General features: G+C 43.2%; 3 protein-coding genes across 5 annotated transcripts in view; all 3 read left to right on the top strand.

Annotated features, from left to right (window-relative positions):
- Positions 1-1624: 1624 nt before the first annotated feature.
- LOC311011556 (procollagen C-endopeptidase enhancer 2-like) lies at positions 1625-6274 on the top strand (the record flags this gene model as incomplete). Its single annotated transcript, XM_084006590.1, has 8 exons — positions 1625-1742; positions 2529-2659; positions 2962-3055; positions 3616-3756; positions 3982-4079; positions 5056-5182; positions 5597-5812; positions 6249-6274. 8 exons carry the CDS (start codon positions 1625-1627, stop codon positions 6272-6274), a joined length of 951 nt encoding a protein of 316 aa, XP_083862716.1.
- A 277-nt stretch (positions 6275-6551) lies between these two features.
- Positions 6552-16757, top strand: LOC311010710 (ovochymase-2). Its single transcript, XM_084005298.1, has 18 exons — positions 6552-6754; positions 7989-8129; positions 9179-9424; positions 9551-9736; positions 11509-11618; positions 11794-11894; positions 12416-12693; positions 12893-13056; positions 13191-13374; positions 13479-13697; positions 14055-14189; positions 14298-14519; positions 14614-14796; positions 15005-15117; positions 15198-15292; positions 15472-15761; positions 15918-16078; positions 16539-16757. Exons 1-18 carry the CDS (start codon positions 6682-6684, stop codon positions 16734-16736), a joined length of 3099 nt encoding a protein of 1032 aa, XP_083861424.1. The 5' UTR covers positions 6552-6681; the 3' UTR covers positions 16737-16757.
- A 718-nt stretch (positions 16758-17475) lies between these two features.
- Positions 17476-21164, top strand: part of fam13a (family with sequence similarity 13 member A) — a 43894-nt gene continuing 40205 nt past the window's right edge. For 2 of the 3 annotated variants that reach the window (XM_084006097.1, XM_084006096.1), the window contains exons 1-2: positions 17476-17766; positions 20968-21163. In XM_084006097.1, the coding sequence (XP_083862223.1) occupies positions 17740-17766; positions 20968-21163 (223 nt within the window). In that variant the 5' untranslated portion in view covers positions 17476-17739. The remainder of the gene's footprint in view (positions 17767-20967; position 21164) is intronic. The other variant, XM_084006098.1, reaches the window with a different exon arrangement.

The raw sequence follows: 21164 nt of genomic DNA, 5'->3' as shown, positions 1-21164 counted from the left end.
CCCTGGTGGAGCGAGAAGATCCAAAACAAACTGAACACTGATCAAGAGGCAACACAGCGAGAAAGAGAAGACCTAGATAACAACACACACACACAGACACACAGCATATCAATGCAGCCATTGACAATGTCTTCAATAATAGATTTCTGCCCTCGTACTAACTAGGGGAAGATTTCTCAGGCTATTTTCCGACGTCTCCACGGAGAGATAAGCAGCTTTTTGTTTCATTACAGCCTTTTGTCACGGAGAGAAAATGGAAAGTCTTTATCTTTGGAGGAAAATTAATTGTTAAAGAGGAAAGATGGACAGATTACTGCTTCAGATTCTAATTTACTCAAAGTGAGTAAAAAAAACCCATCAAATGTCTTCTGTAGTTGAGATTCAGCCCGAGAGGAAGATCCTCCCTGTGAAACTCATTACCTCTGACCTCGGTGCTTTTGCTGCAACGTGGCCTGTGTTCGGCATCGTCTGCAACACTGAGAAGAAAGTTAATCCTGCTTTTTTTTTTTTTTACCTGGCGAGGAAGAGAGAAGAACTCTTCTACATCTGTGAGAGAAACACATTATTATTATTTTTATTAATAACAATTAATGTAATATAGGAATATAATGTAATAATGTACAATAAAATGAGTTTCAGCTGAGCTCCACCCCACAACTTTACTGTTTTGGTTCATTAACTCATCGTACTCTATTAGTGACTCGCTATTTAATTGATTGCATTCATTCATAAGTGGTGTTTTATGATCTTTTCATTTAAAAAAAAAAAAATGATACTGCGGTTTGTAAATCTAGTGCTGTCTTTTATTCTCAGCACAGTTGGGCAGCGTTTTCTCAGCAGTAAGCAAGAAATTCATTATCTTAAAAACGGATTATTGAATGTCTGATTTATAGCTCAACACTCAGCATGGAATGTATTGATAGGCAACAGATTTCAATCAGCAAAAGGCCTTGACCACAGGGCATAAATGACTACTTTAAAATGATACATTCATTGATTGTTGCATCATTTGACTGACTGATGATGACACACTTCACCATCCAAACTGTCTAAAACTCTTAATAATAATCACACTTTAATCACTTTATAATCACATGGAACATCTAAAAGCAGCTTTTTCTGTGTCACAGAAAACCTGTGACAGGTTTGTCTTATACCTTCCGTATCAATCAGTTCCCTTGAAAGATAAGCTGAGGGCCTCTTGAATGGGACCCCAGCAGCATCAATACTCATTAACATGTCGTTATGATACTGCATGATTTATGGCTTTTCGCATCCAGCACCGTTCAGGCTGGCATGCCGCAAAAACATGTCTGATGGAGCTCAAGGTTCATTGTGTGCTGTCAGAGATCAGATACTGTTGGTAATAAGCTAGCAAACTGTTGAGCGAGGTGCAGTTTGAAGGATCTGCCTCCGCTGAGAGGAAAATGGATGTGGAGAAGGGTCGTCGTCGGTCCGGGGGTTTGAGCACCCTGGAAAAATGTCTGATATTTCTCTTCGTGGCCATGACCGGCGCCTGCATCGGCCTCGTGGTCGTCTACTTCACAGAGAAAGATAAGTCTTCTCCTCAGGCAGAAGGTGAGTGGACATACATGCATTTTATTGTATTCTATATAAAACCAACATGAGGTATGAAATAAAGCATAAGGCTGAGTCCAGGCTGCAGTGGCCCAGGTTTGAGTCGGGCCCAGGTTTGAGTCTGGCCCAGGTTCGAGTCTGGCCCAGGTTCGAGTCTGGCCCAGGTTTGAGTCTGACCTAGGTTTGAGTCTGGCAGGTTTGACTCTGGCCCAGGTTCGAGTCTGGCCCAGGTTTGAGTCTGACCTAGGTTTGAGTCTGGCCCAGGTTTGACTCTGGCCCAGGTTCGAGTCTGGCCCAGGTTCAAGTCTGCAGCACATGAGATATAAATTAAACCAGAGCAGTGAAGAGCTGACAAGGAGAATGTTACTGCAAGTTTTATCAGAACCCTCTACTGTCGCAGTAACTTAGTAGTAATAATAGTAGTACTTAATAGTAATAATACATGTGTCTTTACATTCAGCATTATTGTAATACAATACACCAAGTATTACGCTAATATTTGTGAGATCAAACACACTTCTGCTGCCTTCTGTCTTTGGAAATTGAAGTGGGAGAATTGTTTGCATGGCAGGAGGGATGACCATCTTTATGAAATGAAAAAGATCATCGTCCCCTAAATGAAACAGCTTGTTTCACATAACAGAACAGCGTCAGAATTCCATAAGGTGTCATTAGAATGTATGCCTTACTTTAGTTTATGACCAAATAGGCTACCTGCACAACTGATGACAGTTCCCATAAGCCTCGCTGTGCTTTGTTCTAATTATTATTAGCATGCTAACATGCTAAATTTGTGACCATGCTAGCAGAGTGACATTAGAGATGGTGGTAAAAGCAGCAACAACTACAGAAGGAGCAAAGTTTTAAGGTTCCTTAAGTACTTTTCTGTAGAGTCCATGCAAGCTGATTTTACTGTGAAATAAGAGTCCTCTTTTGTCCTACCTTTCCAGGGCCAGACTCAGGGTGTGGTGGTCCTCAGGACCTGTCTGGAGAGTCGGGCACCTTCACCAGCTTTAACTACCCCAGCAGCTATGACAATGGAAAGAGCTGCACATGGCAAATCACGGTGGACCCTGACAAGGTGACATGGATCAGCATCACTGCTCTTCCAAAGCTCAATCACTGAACTATAAACTCTGTGTTTTATAGTGTTTGTGCCTGGTGTCTAATCACTAGTTTGTTACTATTATGCAATTCATAAACATACACACATGTGCATTCATATTCACACAGGCCCAGTGTCGCTCATACGTGCACATGCACGCACTCATATGTCACACTTAGCCTGTCGCCTTCCATGTTAGCAGCCCGTCTATCTGATCGCCTTCTCAGAAAAAAATAAATAAAAAAAAGACGGATGACGGATGCATGTTTCTGTCGCAGGTGATCCAACTGTGGTTTGAGGAGTTTGCTTTGGAGGACACCCAGCTCTGCACTTCAGACTTCATCACACTGAGAGACTCTCTGGGAACCATCGGTATGAGTCTCACATTACAAGTTCAACCTCAGAAGGAAGGAAGGATGGATGGATAAGACAGGCAGACAGACAGACAGACAGACAGAAAGAAAGACAGACAGACAGACAGACAGACAGACAGACAGACAGACAGAAAGAAAGAAAGAAAGAAAGAAAGAAAGAAAGAAAGAAAGAAAGAAAGAAGCACGCCAGCTCTTCCAGCCTGCAGTGACAGCTTTGATGTCATGCCCAAATCAGCGCACCCATCCATCCATCCATGGGCAGACTCAGCTAGAGAGCCAGTCCTGCTGGCCGACTGCACATTGCTCCACTTACAATGAGACACCGCTGGTTCTCCAACCAGACTACAGATATGAAAGCAGTGGGTCACATCTTTAAACTCCAACCAGGGGCAGCCAGTCAGATTCCAGGGTGGGCTTGGACACCTGTCTGGTCCCGACACTGATCACGAACAGCCTCGTGGTCTTTCTGTGATATTGTATTTAGAAAATGAACCCATTCTTTTCATTGCAGACTGATTGCACTGTCGGTTTCTACAATCATATGTGTGGTATTTGTAGGTAAATACTGTGGCTACAGCAAACCGAAGCCGCTGGTGTCGCTTACAAACCACTTGACGGTGTACTTCGACACCAATGACAGAAAAACCGACTTCGGATTCAAGGCTCATTACAAAGCTGTGGCTCCAGAGCATGCACCAGGTAAGAAGATGAGTGGAAATCCATTTCAGCAAGAAAATTGCTTTGGCTCCGACATGATGTTGGATGTCTGCCGCATAGTGTATGATTGACCTAGAACGTACATGTTATAGAAACGGGTGCTGTATGAAGAGAGGGGGTAGGAGAAGGGAAATTAAAAAGGGGGCTGAGTGGGCATGGGGGTTGGGGGTTTTGTGGAGCTGAAGTGCCCTCCATCCCTGCTGCCAGAAATAGCCGGAGCTGGTGGCTTTCTCCAAGGTGACCAGGGGGATCTGATGACACCCAGCTTCTTAGAGCAGAACTACCCGAACGGAGCACTATACCAGGTACGCCCGAGCAAGGAGACACAATAAAAAAACACATGTGAAAGCTACATGGTAACATTAACTTTATTTTATATCTTCAGAAATACTGACTTTTATATATGTTCACTCTGCAACCGACTAGAAATAAATATATAATCTAGAAATATACATGACGGGGATTATATATTCTCTTTAACCAGTTGTATCTTGTAATATTTCCCTTAGAGCTGCTACAAATATACTTAATATACAGATATTAACTAATGAAAGGCAGATGACTAAGAAAATATGAATGTCATTCACTTAATCTCATGTAAAATATTACATTTCAGCAAATCAGCGGATCGTATTTATAGTATATGTAAACATTAGACACTTGATTTAACTTATTTATTTATTTGAGAGTGTTTGCAATGTGCTGTATTCAATTTAATTCACAATTTAAGGTCACTTATAAAACTATGCAAATTGAATCTACTGATTACAATAGAGGATCAGTTAAGAGAGTCTGTAGAATTGATTGTGCAAATGAACATGAAGAAGGTGTATTGAATGATCTAAATTACCATATGCAGTGTGTTCGTATCCAGTAGCATGTGGTCCTCAAACAAACCCAAAGATTTCAGATTAGCAGCTCAAAGTAAATCCATTAGCTATGGATCTCAACGCTGTCAGCATTTGTGGTCCTGATCTGTGAGTAATGCATCGAATTAAAGCCGAGTCAACTTTAATGTTCGGGTTTGCATGCCGGGTTTGGGCATGGAGGAGTCATACGGTGTCATTTGGCTGTCATCATGATTTCATCTGGCTTTGCTTTAGCGTGACTGGTCGCCACCTGTCCAAACAGGCAGCAGAAGCAGCGATAAAATAAGTAATCAGTAAGAGTGCGTCAAAATGCAGCTCGTGTTGCAACCACGAGAGATAGAAATAATATGGGGAAAATATATCCATGCAGTAAATGATTGGCGTTTGTATCTTTATGTCTGTGTTGCATCAGTGGAGAATCACGGTGCCTGAAGGCGAGAGGGTTCGACTGACATTTACATCCTTTGACCTGGTCCCCGAGGCCTGTGGAGACTTCGTTCAGGTCTACGATGGCCATGAGGCCGGCTCTTCTTCACTCGGTAAGCATGATAGCATACATGATTCCTGTATGCAGATTTTATGAGGAAAATAAATGTCCTTTTTGCATATATATAATGAGTAGGAGTTTTAAAACATACACAAAAGCTGGGTGGGCAAAGGCAAAGGGTTGGGATTTCAGAATAGACCCTGACCTTTGTTCAACATTAGCAATGTCAACTATGTGGGTCCATGAATAAAATATGAGCTTAATTAAAAGTTTGAGAAGTACAATGGTTCTGGAGTCTATTTTAGATTTAATGAATGAACGTCTGTCTGCATAGACTCCATTGTTAATGCAGAATTGATTAATTGCAGATTGTCTAAACTAAAATGCGGTGTTGTTGTTGTGATTGTACGAGCCTCTGAGATTATTTAGCACCTTTTAACGCTCGTACACGTTTAATCCATCAAAGGTAAATTCTGTGGGGGGACGATGCCAAAGCCTGTGGAGTCCAGCAAAAACACAATGGTGGTCCGCTTCATGTCGGATAAAAGTTTGACTTCTAAAGGATTCAGAGCAACTTACACCAAGTCCAGCCTTCCCCCAGTTGTTACTCCCAGTACAACTCCCAGACCCAGCACACCCAGACCCAGCACCACACAAACCCTTCCACCTCCCACATCTTCTGGTAAGTATTCTATCTAAACCTCTCTGTGTGATTTTCACTCTTGCATACATAAATAAATCATCCATATTTACCATATTTAATCATAATTCAATGAGTTTTATTCAATGTACCCCCCCAGCCAACATACCCTTCCTTGCATTTCTCTATTATAATTTAAATAAAAAAAATATAACAACGAATATATTTGATTGCCTCACTATTGAATAACAGCATCAGTATTGATGTAGCTGAATCAGCTTCCCAATTGCCTTTTTATTGAGTTGAGTTCAGATCTACCGCGTCGGACCAACGAATCAGTAAACTCTCAAAAGTTAATTCTGATTCTGAACTATAATATCATTATCTAAAGTTTGTGCTCACATGATCTATGAGGGTTGTTTGCAGGCCAATGAGAGCTTGTTGACACCTTACATAACTGTCATGCCGCCCTGTGAAGATTTCCCCGCAGCTCTAATCAAGTGACAGCGACCAAATAAGGATGGATGCAAGTAGGTCTGTGCGTAGGAGTGGGGAGATCCCCCTTGAGGTTTATCTATTCCTCACTGTACTAAAGCAATTAGCAGACAGACCGGTTCTCTCCGGTGGCTAATTAAGGTACTGCAATACATAATGAACCTGTTCATGGGGCGGTTTTTCTATCAAAACAAGCTGGTCCTCATCACCTCTCTATTAAATGGAGCTCAGACACACAGAAAACACAGCTTTTGCTGTTTGTTTTTGTGGCAGGAGGTGGTGGTCCAGTCATCATTCAGGGGCGTAAAGGAGTGATCCATTCCTCGGGCTTCCCAAATGCATATCCTGCTCATCTAAACAGCTCCTGGAAGATATCTGTGCCCAAAGGATTCCTGGTTAAACTGCAGATCACCGACATGGCCATCGCGGGAGAGACTGGACAATGCAAGGAGGACAAACTGGTCATCTCAGATAACTACAGCACTCTAGGTGAGCCATAACTTTGACTCTTTTACATTAGTTACACTGATGATATGATTTTGTTATCCTGTAACAAGTTTCACATACACTGTGTGCCTTTTTAACGTACTGATTTTATTCCTAAATGCATCTCAGATCATCTTCAAAAATCTTTGCTTTTTTTCTGCCATATCTTCAGATATGGGTGATCAAAAAGCAGTTAATATACCTCTGCTTAGAAGAAAACCTTTTATAAATATGAGGACTTTGACTTGTGTTTGTTACATCTTGCTAGACGAACAGCTCTAGTTCTACAGTCTAGCTCAATATCCCGCCCCCCCCCCTGCTGTAAAACTGTTGATTAGGATCGTCTTTGCAAAGAGCCCCGCAAACTATAAAGTACCTCGCCTCATTATTCACTGCAGCTCCTGCAGTGAGCCTGATCCGGCTTTATCTATTGCAGAGCTCTCAAGGGCTAAAGTGCTGAGGAACAAGCACACAGAGATACAGCCGGTGTTGAGAGCGCTGCGTCCTGGTGTCTCAGGGGATTTCTGTTTATATCAAAGACGCAGACAGAAATGAAAAGGGTCTAAAGGCCTGTTTAGAAAACCTGATGAATCTGAAAAATCGTCCAATCAGAAGAAGCAGAAATACAACATTCGTTTTGCAAATGACTATTAATATGCATTGAAATGCATCGTCGCTCATGTCAATACACCACAGCCTTATTTGGTCTGGTACGACCAGTAGCTTAAGGTGGCTAATGCTAATCTTAGCTGCACAGATAAACAGCATCCTTCACTTTAATAGCATAGAAACGCTTTCCGTTCCTAGTATCTACGGGCACTCGTAGTTGATTCTTCGTTTAGTTTCAGTTTTTATGCCTTTTCATGCTAGAAAACTTATTTCCAAGAAACTTCAAAAGCACATCTATGGTAAACACGAGATTTTAAGTGTCACTTTTGCATTAATCTTCAATCTCAGACTAAATAATATTGATTGTTAGTCAATCGACAGTCTTTGCCCTATAGCTCTTGTGTTGGAAGGCTCTTTGTAGCAGCAGTGTAATATTGAGTCCAGTAACTGATGAAGTCACACTCACAGAAAGTAAAGTCACCTTCATTTGTACGTGTTTCTGCATCCCCATCCATCAACCACTAACCGCACCCGGCGCACTCAGCCTCACACCCACTAGAGCTTACAGTATTCTCTGTCGTTCGACCATCCCCCTCCTCCATTGATCCTTGTCCTTCCTCTCCCTCAGGCACACACTGTGGCTACATCCTTCCCCCAGTCGTGGTCAGTGCCAGTGACACAATATCTGTCACCTTCCAGTCCGACAGTCGCCTCACCGACCGAGGATTCTCCGCCAGGTGGGAGGCTGTGTATCCTGAGGATATCGCAGGTACCAAGGCCTGGCACACGCACACACACACACACACACACACACACACACACACACACACACACACACACACACACACACACACACACACATACACACACACACACATACACACACGCACACACGCACACACACACACGCACACACGCACACACACACACACACACACACACACACACACACACAGACACACACACACACACACACACCATATCCAGCTCAACACCTCACCTCATTTAGACCCAACATAAAACACTCCTACGTGACATATTTACAAAAACAACAAAGTGATTGGGTAAGCAGTGTGAAGTCTGTGAAAAGCACAGGTCAGAGTACAGAGTGAAGTATAAAAAGTGCGATAACTACTCCTTTATCTTTGTCTTTATCAGGATTATCAGGCACAGAAATGACTTGAGACCCTAAGTGCAGAGGTGAAAGAAGTACTTTACTTGGTGTATACAAAGAATTATAATGTAACGGTGTAAAAATATTCCATTCCATTGCAAGAAAAGGTCCAGCTTTTCATTTAAATGAAAACGCATGATTATCAGCTAAATGCATGTCGTGTATCAAAAGTACAAATCCTACAAAATAGAACTTTGAAAAATATTTGAGTGCTTGTTACATGCATTTTCATGTAAGGGGCACTTAATGTTCAAGGTGAATAGAGTTGGATAGTCTAATGTAGAACAATTACAGTTGTATAGAGTAAAAAGTTCAACATTTCCCTTTGAAATCGAGGAAGAAAACGTATTGATCACTAAAAACACTATAACTAGTCTAAAGGGCCGGTGTGTAGCATTTAGGGGGGATCTATTGGTAGTAGGAACATATTATTGAGTGTGTTTTACTTTTCTCTCCAAAACTGCATATACTGTATATCAGCAAAAATTAAATGAGTAAAATGGAAATGAGCAGATGGCTAACAGATAAATCTCCTCTGTTTACATTTTACTCCTCTGGACTCTCTTCACTGGCTGATACTGTAGCTTGTGTACACTTATCTAATGACCAGCACGCATCAATCACTCCCTCTCTTCCTCTTTCAGAAATCCAGGGCTGCGGCATTTCTTCCAAAGAGGAAACGGGAGTTATTAAGTCCCAGAACTGGCCGATGAACTACAAAGCTAACACCGAGTGCATGTGGAACATCGCTGTGCCGTTTGGGAAAAACATCACACTGACGTTCACCCACTTTGACCTAGAAGCCAAAGATTTCCTGACGTCCAAATGCTTCGATAATGTCATGGTGAACGAGATCAATAGTGTGACAAATGCTCTTCTTAAAACGCACGGTAAGTTTGAGTGTGTTAAGTTGCCCCGTTTAATTATGTATCTACTGCTGCTGATCACTTCACTTCCAGTTGTGTCTGTATTTATACTCGTATATATGTATGTAATTATCTTTTAATGCATTTTAGGTCCATTTTGTGGGACTAAGCTGCCCAGGTCCATCCAGACAAAAAGCAGAAGGCTGCTGATTCGTTTCCATTCAGACTTGTTCACCGAGTCCAAAGGCTTCAGGGCCTACTGGACTACAAACCCCAGTTTGCCTGCTCCCACCGAGCCACCTGTTCAGCCCAACCCCTGGGACGACATCCTTATAGGTGGAGTATCTATTTCAGCCTGATACTGATGCCATCTGCCTGACACTACAGTGTTGAAACAGAAAGCTGCACTCATATGATGATGTGTGTTGCTCATAATGATGCACCTAATTCTGCAGGGCTCAGCTCTAAGGAGCCTTTTTTGTCGAGGGGTTCCTCGCCTGCATCTGTACTCTCATTAACTACATTTCCATACACAACAGCAGCCCAGAAGCTTTGATAGTGACGCTGCTCCGCCTCCTCAGCACCAAACAACAGACAGAAAAAGTTAGCAATTAGCTGATGAACATAGCCGAGCAATTAGCTGCTTGGATGACAAAATGGAGGTAAAAGGAGAGTGATTGTTGGACTCTTGTCACACAAAGAGACACACAATGCTTAATGAAATCTAATTGTAGTCATTCCAACTGGATGTGCAAATAAGCAAGTGTTCGATTTCAGATTTGCAAAGACAACATAATAAGGCAGTTATATAAAAGAGATGTCTTTTCCAGCTTATTAACGCACCTTCAGCAAGCGCTGAAACAATTAGTCAGTCATTTTAATAATGAATTCAATACAGTAATTAGGTAAAAATGCTAGTTCCAGCTTCTAAAATGTTGCTTTTTTTGGGTGTTAATCACAGTAAATGCGTTTAGGCCTGCTCTTTGACACAACAGATCATTTCAAGGCTAAAATCCTGGGATTCTGGCACATTTTGGCACACTTATGGACTGAACTACTAATTTATTTTTTTGAAATATAGTCAAGACGAATAAATACAGCCCCAAAATGTCCCAAAAAGTATAGTTTACTATAGTATATTTTACACATTCTTCATGTATTTGAATGTAAATGTGAAATGTTCTATTTGCATGTATACTTTAGCCTTACATTTGATGCTTTGGGGTTTCTTATTAAGCTATATTACATACTTCTTCACAGTAGCAGAGCAATATTTTCCACCAGTCACAAAGATTTAGCTTCAAACCGCTCCTTAGAAGCTGCACCGAGGCCTGCCATGTAGTCATCTGATTCATACCTCCTTCCATCCTCACCCCTTATTCACTCCCCCCGCCTCTCATCTCCCCCTTGCTGCGCCCAGATGTGAAGTAAAACAAAGGTGATATGGTGTGCTGAGAACACAATGTGAAGTGGCCTAGTGCTTTCCTTCCTAGCTGGCTGTCACCGGATCCTCATTCCTCACCCAGCGATGGGCCCCAGGTGGCCCAGACGCCTGCCAAGTCAATTGCTGAAATAGAGTTTTATAGATGGACTCTGCTGCCTCTGGGTTTGATTTTTTTTTCTCCAACCAGCCTCTGACCGGAGAAGACAAAGACCGAGATGAAGGGAGAAAATGTGGGATAACAGTGACCGGGACAATTTAATGTCAACTTGTCGAATGACCAAGATAAATGTATATCTTTATGTGGTCTGATGATGTCTGGTCTGGAAATGGTGATTTCAATCTGGTTCAGGACCCATTGTTTGCAGCAGGAACATGGTATTATGTTGACATGAAGATACACTGAATGAATACATTACTGCAGGCAGCCAAACATAGCAGTGAGGGACGGCAATGTCAACCCGACATGATTGGAAAAACATTCTTAAAAAAAATATATAACAGAGAGTGCCAGTGATTGAAAGCCACTTGCCTGTCACACAGCGGGCTTATCTGTTACCTGCAGATGTGGACTGTATATTCAAGCTTTGTTGATACACAAACAAAGGAATGAATGCAGCCACAACTAGACAGGGTGGATTACAATGTTGTTTTTATTTTATTCCAGACTGGCCCAATACATGTGGTAAACCAGCCCTTCCTCCGACCGTTACGTCGCGCATCGTGAACGGAGAGGCAGCCAAGCCTCACTCCTGGCCCTGGCAAGTGTCCATGCAGGTGAGAGACAACTAATAAATGTAGATCATTCACATACAGATGAATTACAGTGATTACAAACGGGCAAATGTCTCGTTATTAATGGACTGATTGCATTGAGATAAAACCTGGCGCCTTCTTGTGTGCATCGTTAATGACTTCTTCTCTGCACGTCATGTGTGTGTGTTTGTTTCAGGTCTGGCCCTCCAGTCGTCCAGAGCCCAAGTTCTCCCATATCTGTGGTGGTACTCTTATCCATAAGAACTGGGTACTAACAGCAGCCCACTGCTTCATAAAGTAAATGCTCTGTTTTCATCATTCTCACATACAGTTTGTGTCCAATTTCTTGTGATAGAAATGTTCAAGTTGAAGCCGTTCAGGTTTATTTTAACAAGAGCTACGAGCACGAGTTCCCTTTTTAACTGCCTTTTTACAGGGCCTTTTTTTTTATTCTGCAATGTATTCTCAAAATTCTTGGAAACCTATTTGTGTAATCTCAGAAGGCAGTTATTGCTGTCTGTGCTTTTACCTCCAGCTTATTACAGTGCAAACGTGGCTCAACGCCTTTGCTAATGGTCTCCAGTAGAGAGAGACTGAGGAGGCTGTGCACTATATATATAGTTTTATATATAATGTCCGCTGTGAGCGAGGACAAGGTTATGAGCCGCAGAGAACTAGGAATAGGCTGTGTACGGTATATGTTTTTGTAAAAGTCAGCGTGTATATATGCTGCAGTGACAGTGACATGTATCTCAAGGTGGCCTTACTGTAAACCGAGAAGTATTATTACATGATTAATCCGCTGATTTCCCACCCAGCTACGCTGATGAGCTGCAGCGTTGGCAAATGTGCCTCGGCAAACACAACCTGACCTACACAGAGTCGAGCGAGCGCTGCTTCAACGTGTCTGGCATCTATCGCCACGAGGGCTTCAAGTATCCCACGGTGCCCACGGTGGAGTTTGACATTGCCCTCGTCAGGCTGGACGGGGACGTGACCTCCAGCAATGAGATATCGTACGCGTGCCTCCCCTCCGAGGAGGAAGTCCTTCCTGGGGGCAAGAAGTGCTACGCCACCGGCTGGGGAGATGAAACGGGTGCTGTTGTTGTTTCTGCTTCCTGTTTAAATGATTTTTATCCACTGACTTAATACAATATCACACCAACTAAGAGGAAACACACACAATTAACTGTTGCATAGTTTGTATGCCCTCTGCTGGCCTTAATGTGCAACTACCTCCTCAGTGTGTCAAGTTGATGGTTTTGTAACAATCTAAATTGTTTTGTGATTATCAGGAGATTCAATGAATGCAAAAGTTGCAGAGGCCCTGAATCAGGTCGCCCTGCCTGTTGTGCCGTATGACACATGCAAGAGGATGGATTACTGGTGGTTCCAGGTCAAGACCTCCATGATCTGCTGTGGTTATACCCTGCCTGATGAGCTTAAGTCTGTCTGTCAGGTAAAACAAGTCCCACAAGAGGACTAATAGATTATTATTAGAAGGGTTTTACACCATTCTGATCATCAATGATGAGGAAAGTTTCTGCATAGGTGTAACTTGGTGTTTTGGATGTGGATTTGCGATTTTAACAGGGAGATTCAGGCGGTCCTCTGGTGTGTCAGGACAACCCTGGGGGTCCTTGGGAAGTCCACGGGATAACCAGCTTTGGCCCTATCGGATGCATTATGAATAAGAAGCCCTCCGTGTTCACCCGCTCCTCTGCATACCTCCCCTGGATCCAAAATGTCGTCCGCAGAGACATCTACAATGAGCACAGTATGAATCCAGCTGGTCTGCTCTGACCCACTTTGATCACAAACTAAATATCATGCTAAAATTCCTTGCTGGTTTTCACCTTCTGTCCCCCCCCCCCTGTGTAGCATCTGGCTGTGGAGGGGCAAAGGACTTGACTGGCACAGGAGGCACCGTGTTCTCTATGGGTTACCCCGGCAGCTACGACAACAAAGCCCGTTGCCAGTGGAACATCAGGGCGCCCGTCGGCAAACTGGTCCACCTCCATTTCCGCAATTTCTCCCTAGAGGAAAGCCAGATGTGCCTTAATGATAAAGTCAGCCTTAGAGACAGCTTGGGAAGTCTAGGTATGTGAATATCTATATTTCATATTCTCTACAGTTGATAATGATTCATTCATTGATGTGATTACTTTGCTATGTGTGTGGAAAAACATGTCAGTCATGAAAATCAATGTTATAGTTTTTAAGGTATTTTACTCTGAACCACAAATATAAATCTCATGGTGGGATTACAGAGGAGAGACCAACTAAAGTTAGCAGCATTCATCCTCTGGTGACCATGAATGTTGTTACAGGATTGAATGGTAATCCGTCTATAGAGCCATGATGCTAACATGGCTAAAAGTTGTAGCAAAAATAAGTCTGTTACGAGTAAACAAAGCAAAGTCCGCCTCACAGTTCTTTATGTTCATTTCTCCTCAGGCACACACTGCAGCCATGTGACCCCTAAAGACCTTGTGAGCGACGGAAACACACTTCACATCAGCTTCTCCTCCAATGACAAGGTTGTGGACGCGGGCTTCGCTGCCACCTGGAGGGCAGTGGACCCGACAGAAAGTAAGACGGCAGAAAAGCATACCTGACCGAACACAATCCCTCCAGACAAAATGAATGCAATTCATCTTGCCCTCTCGCTTCTCTCTCTTCCTTATCGTCCACACACAGCTCCTTGTGGCGGGAGCTTCAGCAGCGCTCAGGGGGAAATCATCTCTCCTAATTGGCCGAGTGACTACGCGGCCCAGTCTGTGTGCACTTGGCGTATCAGCATTCCTTCAGCCAAAAGCATCGAAGTAGTTTTCACCCACTTTGAGCTGCAAGCTGTAAACGTCTTGGGGAACTGTGTGGACTACGTGGAGATCTTCCACGGAGAAAGCATGGCGTCACTAGGTACTACATGTCCATTTGTGTTGTTAATGCAGAAGGTCCTGTATAGTTTAGTGTTGTCAGTATCAATGACTAAACATTTTTGTCTGTTCTGCAGGTCGATTCTGCGGCTTTGCCCCGCCTCCCACCATCAGCGTCCCTAGCAACAAAGCCGTCATCCGCTTCCTTAGTAATGGAGCCAATCAGCAGAAGGGTTTCCGTGGTTACTGGATCACTGATGCCGGGGTTATCCCAACTTTGCCTCCTCCACCTTCTAACCCGTGGGACAACATCACTATGGGTGAGTGTAGGCTCATAGCAGCACATAATTCATAGTGGTGATCTCCACAAAGTGCCCCGTTTCAAAATGGAGCTAAGAGGAAAAATAAAGATTTTAAAGGTTCAATTGGGTCTGCCGTTGGTTGTACCTGCATGAGTACAGGTCAAACTTATCATGACAAACAAAAGCTTATTCACAGATCATAATATTGTATATTCTCTCTTCCCAGACTGGCCAGAAAATTGTGGAAACCCAGCAGTGCCACCGAATACGGCCACGCCGAGAGTGGTTAATGGGGAGGAGGCGAGGCCTCACTCCTGGCCCTGGCAAGTCTCCATGCAGGTAAGTCCTGTTTCTCCGTGTGTCTGATTAACGGTCACAGAGTTTTTCATTTGTACAAAATGTACATTTCCCTACCTCAGGCGTCCCCGATGTCTCCCATACCTTACATGCACGGTTGTGGAGGTTCGTTGATTCATGAAGATTGGATCCTAACTGCGGCTCACTGTTTCATGTTGTAAGATACCTACAGTACACACCATTTTAAAAAGCCCACAACAATATGAAGGAGCTATAAGCAATATGTTTACATAGCAATGGATCAGATGACAATGTGAAAACAATGTGACCATATACACGTCTACCAGCTTGGCCCAAAGTCTGAATTTAACCTTCAATCTTCCACCTGCTTCCCAGCCCACTGAATAAACCCTCCTACTGGCGCATGTGTTTGGGGAAGCACCACATGAACTCCTCCATGGATGTTCCCTCAGCGGAGGAATGCTACAAGGTGGATGGCATCATCCGCCACGAGGGGTTCGTGTACGAGCAGGATCGCAGTGACATCACCAATGACATAGCCCTGGTGCATTTGGCCACGCCCGTCAACATGACGAGGGAGATCAGCCCCGTTTGTCTGCCCAAACCCGGGGCCGTGAAGCCCGCTGGAACGCCCTGCTTTGTCACCGGTTGGGGGGACGAGAAAGGTAGAAGTGATCATGCATTTCAGTTTCATGTAGCTGTGATGATCTAATGCTTACTGGTGCAATGTTCGATACGCGATCCGCTCATTTTATATTGATGTAAATGTGCTCATCTTCTTCTACAACGATATAAACGTTTACTTTTCACTTCCATCTCAGGGAACCTGTTCCCCAAAGTGTCTGCGAAGCTAAACCAGGCAGCCCTTCCTATTGTTGACTTCAAGACCTGCAGTAAGCCTGCTTACTGGTGGGACACCCTCAGACCCTCCATGATCTGTGCTGGTTACGAGTCCCCAGATGAGCTCAAGTCAGCCTGTCAGGTGAGAAACCACGCACAAAAAAAAAAAACTGTCTGGTTGTTGACATCCTCGTCAAGCATTTCTCACACATTATATAAGTGTCCCGGGGTCTCGTGATTGGGCCGTGTGTTACGCAACGCTGTGTTTTGTTTGTGATCAGTCAGCCTTGATCGAAAATGGCGGCGCGGTTTTCAGGCACAATTGGACAAAAGAACGTGATTTGTTTGCAATAATGAGGGAATGTGCAGGCAAGAACATGGGAAGTTCAGAAATTTAGAAAGAAACTTTCTAACAGAGCAGTACTGAAAATTAAATAGAGAATTTTAAAATACAATAACATTTGCCTCTCTGAAGAGAAGACCGACCTTTACAAAGTCCAAGGCACAGAGATGATTTATATTGAGCTCTCAAAATCAAATGTTCACCAATGCATCTTACCAGTGTAGTAACTCTCTGGTGATCTGCTCCTCCTGATCTGCAGGGTGACTCTGGAGGTCCTTTTGCCTGCGTGGCCCCCGGAACCAAAATAACCTGGGAGGTGCATGGCATCGTCAGCTTTGGAGCTCAGGGCTGCATCAAAGACAAGAAACCCTCAGTATTCACCCGCGTGTCTGCCTTCAGTGACTGGATCGACAGCAGCATCAAGAAGTTCATATATGAAAGTGGCAAAACCGACTAAAGCTCATATCATGAAATAAAGATGAAGAGAAATTGCGTTCAAAGTCATTGTAGTTTTTTTTATTAAGGGTTCAGTGTTGCTCTCTGCTGAAGTATGCTGAGTGAAACCGTTAAGCTATAAACTTTTATTGAATGAAGTATTTAATATTCCATACATTTTTACAGTACAAAATGTTTAAAAAACATTGTCTTTATTTGTTTAACATCTTTCATACAAACAAGTCTACTATTTTTCTCTGAAGTTAGACAAATGGAACAATACATTTACGTATAACTGATTGAAATTATAACTTCACACAGAATTTTTCTATTTCATCATAATATACATAATTAAGATGTTTAAATGTAGATATTTAAGATTGTAATACAGGTTTAAAAATGGTTTTTATTTCAAATGACAATATAGTCCTAAATTATTGTTAATTACAAATAAGAATGTTTGATGTGAAAATGTACTAAAATATTTTAAACTGAAGAATAACGGTCCAAGTTATGAAGGTAAGGTCTAAAATGGATTAAAATAAAGGTTATTTAATGTTTCGTTATTTGAATGCTGCCATACAGCAGACTTTGCTTCACTTCAGTCCGACCTTACAAGCGTCCTCCTCTTTTCTTCCCTCAGAGGATTCCTACAGCCACAGACTTAAAAGTTTGGGGTTTTAACCCCCTTAATCACATGACCAGGCCACTCAGCCAATGGGAGAGCTCGGCTCAGATTTCACTCTAGGAGGAGAGAGAGGAATAAAGAGGGAGGAAGAGAAAGACAAGCACTAATCTGTGCGCATGGGTCGGTCCACCGGTATTGACAGCACTTCTTTACACTCTCTCCTGCTGTGGATTATCAATGTTGGGTTTTTGGATGCCGCATTTCAAGGTGGACGGGATTTCCACCACGGGGGAAAGTTCAGGAATGTGTCCTCGAACAGAGTGAGGAGGGAAGGAGGGAAGAGAGCAGCAGTTTTCCCCCTCATCTTTGCCTCCGCAGGCATTTCTTCTGTGGAAGAATGGGGGCCGGAGCTCTGACCATCTGTGTGAGTAAAAAACTACAGAGCCTGACTTTGCTCAAAGACTTCCCATTCAAGCTGTGATTAAGGGCTAAAGAATGCACAATGGGAGTGTGTTCTTCAGTGTCAGTCTGCACACTTTTGTGATGGCGTTGAATCTTCTGGTAGACACAAGTGGCTCCAACTTTGCTCACTAAATACATGACTGAATACTTTCACAGACTCCTGGACAGCCAGCAGTACTGGGTCTGAAATCCTTGTACAACCATATAAGAGTACAAGAGAAAAAAAATGGGGATAAATAAAGTTAATAAAGTAAAGCTTCATGTTTCCTGTAAATACCTGTCATTTCTTCCGAGCAGTGACTCAGTGCCTCGATGAGGTCATCGGTCACAAAATGTTCTTAATGGAAAAAGTGTTTTAAAAGAGCTACACTCTTTAACAGTACATTGTGTGTGTATTTTTAAAACTGCATGTCTCTAGCAGGAGTTTCTTTGAGTTGAGCAGCTGTTGCTGTGCTTTTGCTACCAGTTGCTCCAATGGCCACCCACTAAGGGAGAGACAGGGGGGAGGGGGAGGGCCTGGGAAGGAGGGCACAGGCTTGGGCTTGCTATCCTCTCCATGAGCAAGTTTAAAGACACAGGAAGAGAGGCTCGCCTGCAACAGTTCATTTGTATACAACATTTTTTTTCAACTTTAAACTAAGCTGCCAAGTCAGCCCACTTGAACTGCACACAGTATTTAAACTAGAAACACTTCTCAAGGGGAGAAAGCAAACTTTCAGCAGTCAAGAGCTTAAAGAGTCTCTTTATAGTTCCTTGACAATAGGTTTGTTTCTCACTGTTGGAAGTTGTAGTGTGAAACTGTTTAAAGGATGGGGGAGGGGGGAGGGTTATAAGGTAAATCACTGCAGGCTGTCCTGGTAAACAATAGAGGCAAATGAGTACCAACAGGAAGTCTTTGCATGCGTGTGTGTTTGCATGTGTGTGTGTTTGCATGCGTGTGTGTTTGCATGCGTGTGCGCGCACGCACGAGAGTAAAGGCAGATTTAGGTGACATCTGTTCAGTCAGGCCCGTCACAGTCAGACCTCAGCTCAGACCGGCTTAACTCTTAAACACCTGCATGAGTAGTAGTTTACCAGTGTGTAGCCATGAAAGGTTTACCAGTGACTCTTAAATTAGGTTGTGGTCTATTTAATAAACGTATTATTACTTAATAACAACAGTATATTATAAAACTGTATAATCTTCAACGTTACATAGTGATTCACATCAAGCACATTTAACTTAACATATGTTACCTTCATAAAAGCTGTGTTATCAATATTCTACATCATAAAGATAAATCAGATTCTTCTTCCATACACCATACAGTTAAAAATATTAAAATGGTTATGAACTTGTTTTGCTTGACTTTGTGCAAATAGAATCCCAGCTTATTTATACCCTCCCAAACCTCTTACCAACTGACATACTGACTGCTAACATCCTCTCACACCTGAAGACCCAGCCGCTCTATGTTCTTAGTTAATATTCACCATCTCAGGGCATTTTAGCTCATTAAATTGTGTTACTTTTCAGGCGGCCATCCAAGCATGAAGCAGTCCGAATCAAAGTTCCGAGGGTACATAATTACCATTTCACTTTCATCAGGAATTGGCATATTTTTTGCACCTCACCTCAGAAAGGAGTGGATGAGTAAACACCGTTAACACATTGTCGGTTGCATGTCGTATTAACGCTGCGAGGGCATCTGCCGGGGAAAAGATTTAGTCTCTTTAGTCATCTTAGCACCATCTGTGAGATGGACTTTAAATCAGCTGCGACGTGCTCGTATGCATTCTGCCCAAACAACTGGCCACATAGGAAATTATTATCTACCTTCCCAACACGGTAAACACCGTCACCGTGGACCTCATCGTGACAAAATCATAGCCGGGGGGGGGGGGGGGGGCCTCTCATGTCACCGTGTGGGTCAGTTCACCCGTTTGAAGCAGTGAACTCTGGAACGAATATATCACATGGTGTGGTCGTAGCCATGGCTACAAGAGTAAAACTGTGTCGCTCTGATGTGCAGGAAGTCTTTTCCTGCGTCTGGTTTGTGTGCCTCGCTTGCTTCTAGTACTAATTAAACAGAGACATATATGCTGTAGTTGAATGCAATAAAGGAATCAGTAACTTACCCTGCTCTGTCTAATGTTGGCTCCTTTAACGGAGATTGTGTTTACGCTCGGGGATAGACAATAAGAGTGTGTCGTACAGCGTGTGCATCGATACACAGAGATAGCATGTGGCACTGTTTGCCTTGAAAGGTTATCAGATTAAGACGTATAACAGCAGGTGAATTAACACCCTAAATACATGCTTAGACTCTGGTTTACAAGGTTTATCCACCGATGGGGAATGGGCTCAAATCAGCAATAAAGTAACTAAGTACATTTACTAAACTACTGTACTTGAGTACAATTTTGAAATACCTGTACTTTACCTCAGTATTTCAGTTCTCCACTACATTTTAGAGGGAAATATTGTAGTGTTTACTCCACTCCATTTAACTTGACAGACAAATATGTGTTTATAAAATGTATGATCTATATTAAACTACACATCAACCAGCTACTACATCGATACATATTTAAACAAAGTATCAATAATATCAATCCAATGAAGTAATAATAATATATCACACACACAAAGAGCCAACTCCTGTGTGCTTCCCTCTCAGTTCACACCTAAGCTGGTTTAGCATGGTTATCACGGTGGGAATTGGACTGACAACCCCTCCAGCTCTCAACATACTATCCATTCAAATGAATATTCAGCTGGCCAGAATCTCACCTGAACATAGACCTCTACATGTGCAAACATACAGCATGTCTATTTGTGGTGGCGTGTCTGTGTCACTCTGACAATGTCTTTAACCAAAGGTGTTGCGTGGTAACCTGATATTTGTCGTAGCAACACACGCACGCACGGCCAGTCCTCCCCTTTCCTTCCCAGCTCTCAGCACACTCTGTCCTCTCAGTGTCAGTATGACAGCGCATGTATGGACTCCACAGGGACGCCACCATCATCCCAACACACACCTTTTAGTCTATTGAGCAGAGTCAGCCTCCCTCCTCCAGGACAGGTGTCTCTGTGGTTTCTAACCCGGTGCCGACTTCAGCGATGCCCGATGTTCCCGTAGCGTCAGCGGCTGACTGCTGCTCTCTGCTCTTCTCCCTGCAGCACAGCAAGACAGCGGTGCAGGTTAAAGAAGACATGAAGAAGATGGTCCAGATCCCCATCCTGCGAACCGGGACATTGACAGCCAAGTACACCAAGCTGTTTGGAGTGTCCCTGTTTGAGCTGCAGGAGAGGGGTCTGGTGGAGGATGGTGTGCCTCGGGTCTTGCGTAGGATGGTTGAGCATCTCCGTAAGCATGG

This window comes from Eutrigla gurnardus (genome assembly GCF_963514095.1).
Source record: "Eutrigla gurnardus genome assembly, chromosome: 3".
Lineage (NCBI taxonomy): Eukaryota > Metazoa > Chordata > Actinopteri > Perciformes > Triglidae > Eutrigla > Eutrigla gurnardus.
Note: the sequence above shows the minus strand (reverse complement) of the source record. Positions and strands in the feature narration are given on the sequence as shown.